Below are 4,511 nucleotides of genomic sequence, written 5' to 3'. Positions count from 1 at the left end.
ATACTTTCAAATTGGATCTTCTCATGTTACTGCCGGTGAGCCTTCAATTGAAGTTGATCCCCCAACGGCCGCCGTCGATGAAGTGTTTGAAGTCGAGACTGATTCTGATGAGGTCGAGGCTGCTTATGATGAGGATGATCCCGATTATGTGGAGTCTGACTAAAAGAAAAGTTATTGTAATTTTTATTGATTTGTAATTGATTAACACTTGTTTGAAATATTTATTTGAATTTGAGTTACACTTGTTGTACTTTCCCTTAATTTGTATTAGATACACATGCTGTAACATTTATAACTTTATAGGGAGTATGTTTTCGATATTGTTGATATTCGCGTATCTGATGGCTGATGTGCCCCCCTGGGGACATGGGGGTGACGGCGCTGGTGATCCACCGATTCCTCCTGGTGGATTTCGTGGCACACATGAGACAGACGGTAAGTCTTTTACTAAATTATTTTGTAGTCCTTATATTTTATATATTATAAATGTTGTTACTAATTATTTTTGTTTTAATTGCAGCGGTTCCCCCGAAGAGGGTTAGGGGGAAAGCAAAAAACGAGAAACTAAGGCGTCTGGTAAAAGCGGGGGGGCCTGTATCGCTTACGTTTGACAGGCAGGTCACGTATACCCCTGTCGGTAAAACAAGGGATATGTTTTCACGGGAGGCCGGCCTGTATATGTGGCGGTCCATCCCCCTCGATAAAATTGGATGGGATAACGTTGAACAACATTACAAGGATGCCCTCATGAACCACTTACGGGTAAATAACTTATATGCATAAAATTTTATCAAATATTTAAGCACATGCAAATCTAATTTATATATGATATTTTAACTTTTTTATTTAATTTGTAGGAAAATTTCAATTTTGATGAAGTGGAACGTGATATAGAGGCCAAAAACTTGACGGGTGGCATTAGGGCTGTGCTTATGAAGCGGTACTCTGACCGCAAGTACGTAAGTATTTCTTTTAAGTATTATTTTCTATAACAAATATATATATATACACACACATATATTTAATCATCTTCGTAAAATACAGCGGAACATACAACAGGCCACAAGTCAATGGAGCGGTGAGGGTCCGCCAATTGCCCCGTATCAGGAAGCGTTGGGTGAGCGGCGAGGATGGTACCGCGGGATGGGGCCTAAACCTTCTTCCAACACGTCCTCGCACTCGTCATCTAACATGTCGTCTTCGCAAGCTCGGACGCAAGAACCCTTTTCCGAGGTAAACTGCGCAATTTAAAAAATGACAAACGAACGCATGTTTCCTTGTTAAATATATGTTGGTAGCGTTAATTAATATGCTAATATACGTTTTGCTATCTATTATTGTAGGATTTTGTTAACAGCTTGTTCCAAACCCCGTCATTTTTGAACCAACTTAACAACTATCTTGCTTTACAAGGAAAAGGAAAAGGAAAGTCAAAAGACTACGATTCTGACAACTTATTCGATAATGAATCCGACGATGAACCCAACGATAACGATGACGATGAGTGACTTGTTTTTAATGTATGCTTTGGATTTAATTAAACGTTGTAGGATATAATGTACGACTTAAACGTAGTTTTTAATTATATTACCTTTAGTATATGTTGATTATGTTCATTGCGTATGCTTGCGTTGTTTGAAAATAGGCAGGTTTTGTTTTTTCGGCCGTAAAACTGGCTGGGCAGCTGTATATACAGCTGCTGTATTAAAAAAAAATAGACTTTTAGCGGCGACACGTGTCGCCGCTATTGCTCTTAATCCTTTACCGACGAAAGTCAACACCGGCGACACAGTTAGCGACGACAGCTGTCGTCGCTAAAAGTGCAGCATCAATACCGGCGACAGCTATCAATACCGGCGACAGTCAGTCAATAGCGTCCGAGCAATACCGGCGATGCTTTACCGGCGACATGTCGCCGCTAATAGTCAATAGCGGCGACAAAAGCGATCAATACCGGCGACACCCGTCGCCGCTAAAGGTGCCCTGTTCTTGTAGTGATTACACGTATAAATGGTAAAATTAGAATTCATGGCATAATTCTAGGTGATGAAGGAATGTTATCATTTTAATTTTCCCAAGAATTATAAAATTAGGATATCTTAGCCGGAACCTAGTTACTCGAGTCACACCATTATTTCATTCTAGATTTCATCATGTGACTTGGTGGATTTGTAGTCTAGGTAATATCTCATATATCATTGTCTTTGTTCGTATTACTTGTTTATTTGTCTTGATCCGCATGCTAGTTAAGAAAATTCATTTCTTAAATATTAATAGGTGAAAGATTAACAAAGATTTAGTACCGAGTTTTTTACCGTTTACTATATTACTTACTGATGGGTACACTTGCCTATTTGTGTGTGTTTTAGTCTTTGGTAAAAGAAACCATTTATAAAACTGAAATCTTTGTGAAAAATCTTTATAAAATATAAATATGATTCATGCACATCAACTATAAAAACATCATATATTCAACTAGTAATCCAATGAAATTAATAACTTCAGATACCCATCATGGTTTTTGAATACTCTGAAGAACATTAATGCCAGTAAACCTCCCATTGAATATCTAAAAAACAAGACCCATGTTTCGAAGGATACCAACCATCCCATTTGCTAACTCCTTATCCTCATTGAGCCCTTAACAAAGCCTACGACAACACAACCAATGATAGATGGGAAACCACTAGGAAGTCGTTTCTATACTCGAATACCCCTCAGTTACAAGCTAAACAACTCTCACTCTCTTACTTTAGTAATTCGGCAGGTCAGTGAACCAGTGAAACTACCCTGACAATCTAGTAGAGCTGGTAAAACTTGTAAAGTTGTGTTTAACACAACCCGTTAAACATGACAAATGAACTTAACCACACTACGTTTAACTAAATGTGTTAGTTTCTTCAATGTTAAGACAAACACGTTTAATATGTGAGTTGCGCGATAAGAAACATTTAACGTGATTAAATGCATTTCAACAAGTTAAAGAACATTGATGACACTTCACATTTAACATGATTAAATATAAATAACTCAATAATCTAAAAAGGCACAATATGTTCAAAATTCATAAACACATTTATGAAATAAAGGTTACAAAAATGTGCAATCCTTATTTAATTATCATAGACTTAGTTTCATAAAACTATAGTTAACGGATCATAAGTGTGTTGTGCTGACCTATTAATATATCTACCCCGATAAGTAAAATGTTTTATGCGTGCTATAAGCGAGTTAAGACCATTGAACCTATTTAGAAAAGTTTTTAATTGTGTTTATTATCATGGCAACACATTTATGACCATGACTGGTAGAACACAAATACTAACCCTTTTAAGTGTGTGTCAACTCATGTTAACGCGTTATGTCATTAATTATCAAAACTACTTTTAGATTACATGAAAAACAATGCAATGTTCTCAAAAGCAAGCTTAACTACTCTAACTCCCTATGTATTCACTAGATTTTTATGTAACCTTTATTATATTTCTTTTCCAGCAATCAGATTCGAAAGCAATGTTCGAGGTTTAGCGTGTCAGAAGCCATAGTTTGAATTCAATTTTGTGTGTCTCGGAAGACATGTAGAATTGTTTTAATTGTCTTTATTAACAAGTCGACATTGTTATGACTTTTACTGGTATACCACGAATACTAATCCGGTTAACTTTGTGTCAAATCATGTTAACGCATTGTGTTATTGATTGGTGAACCAACTTCTAGATTGCATCACAAAAGATGCATTATTATAGGAACCAAGCTTAACTGCACCAACTCCCTATGTATTCACTAGATTTTTTTTGTAACCATCATTATATTTCTTTTCTGGAAATCATATTCCAAAGAATGTTCAAGGTTTAGCATGTCGGAAGCCCTAATTTGTTTACGCTCAATTTTGTGGGTGTCGGAAGCCCTTTAGAAACATTTATAATTGTGTTTATTAACATGTTGGTGTGTTTTTTACTCGAACTAGTATACCACAAATACTAATCCGTTTAAGTTTGTGTCAGGTCATGTTAACACGTTATGTCATTAATTGGCGAACCTACTTCTAGATTGCATGCCAAAGTATGCAATGTTTTAGAAACTAAGCTTAACTACATCAACTCCCTATGTATTTGCTATATTTTATTATAACTGTTATTATATTTCTTTTTAGGAAATCATATCTGAAAGCAATGTTCAAGGTTTAGCATGTCGGAAGCCCAAATTTGTTTAAGTTCAATTTTGTGGGTGTTGGAAAGCCCTTAAGAAACATTTTTATTTGTGCTTCTTAAAATGCCGATGCATTTGTGATTCAAATTAGTATACCACAAATACTAACCCGTTTAAGTTCGTGTGAAGTGATGTTAACGCATTGTGTCATTATTGTCGATCTACTTCTAGATTTCCTGACAAAGGATGTAATGTTTTCAGAACTAAGTTTAACTACACCAACTCCCTATGTATTCACTAGATTGCAATCATTATTATATTTCTTTATAGGAATCATATTGAAAAGCAATTTTTGAGATTTA

At 35.8% G+C, this 4,511-nt stretch overlaps 1 protein-coding gene across 1 annotated transcript; it reads left to right on the top strand.

The window, feature by feature from the left end:
* The first annotated feature begins 341 nt into the window (after positions 1–341).
* LOC110937892 lies at positions 342–954 on the top strand. Its single transcript, XM_035987266.1, has 2 exons — positions 342–435; positions 521–954. The coding sequence occupies exons 1-2, from the start codon at positions 342–344 to the stop codon at positions 781–783; spliced, it is 357 nt and encodes a 118-aa protein (XP_035843159.1). The 3' UTR covers positions 784–954.
* Positions 955–4,511: the final 3,557 nt, after the last annotated feature.

The sequence above is a fragment of the Helianthus annuus genome, unplaced genomic scaffold, assembly GCF_002127325.2.
Source record: "Helianthus annuus cultivar XRQ/B unplaced genomic scaffold, HanXRQr2.0-SUNRISE HanXRQChr00c109, whole genome shotgun sequence".
Taxonomy (NCBI): domain Eukaryota; kingdom Viridiplantae; phylum Streptophyta; class Magnoliopsida; order Asterales; family Asteraceae; genus Helianthus; species Helianthus annuus.
Note: the sequence above shows the minus strand (reverse complement) of the source record. Positions and strands in the feature narration are given on the sequence as shown.

What these genes read in the sequence shown, in the direction of transcription:
- LOC110937892 (XM_035987266.1), top strand. Translation starts at nt 342, where the DNA reads ATGGCTGATGTGCCCCCCTGGGGACATGGGGGTGACGGCGCTGGTGAT. An exon ending in TGGCACACATGAGACAGACG is followed by an intron (nt 436 to 520) that starts GTAAGTCTTTTA and finishes TTTTAATTGCAG; the next exon opens with CGGTTCCCCCGAAGAGGGTT.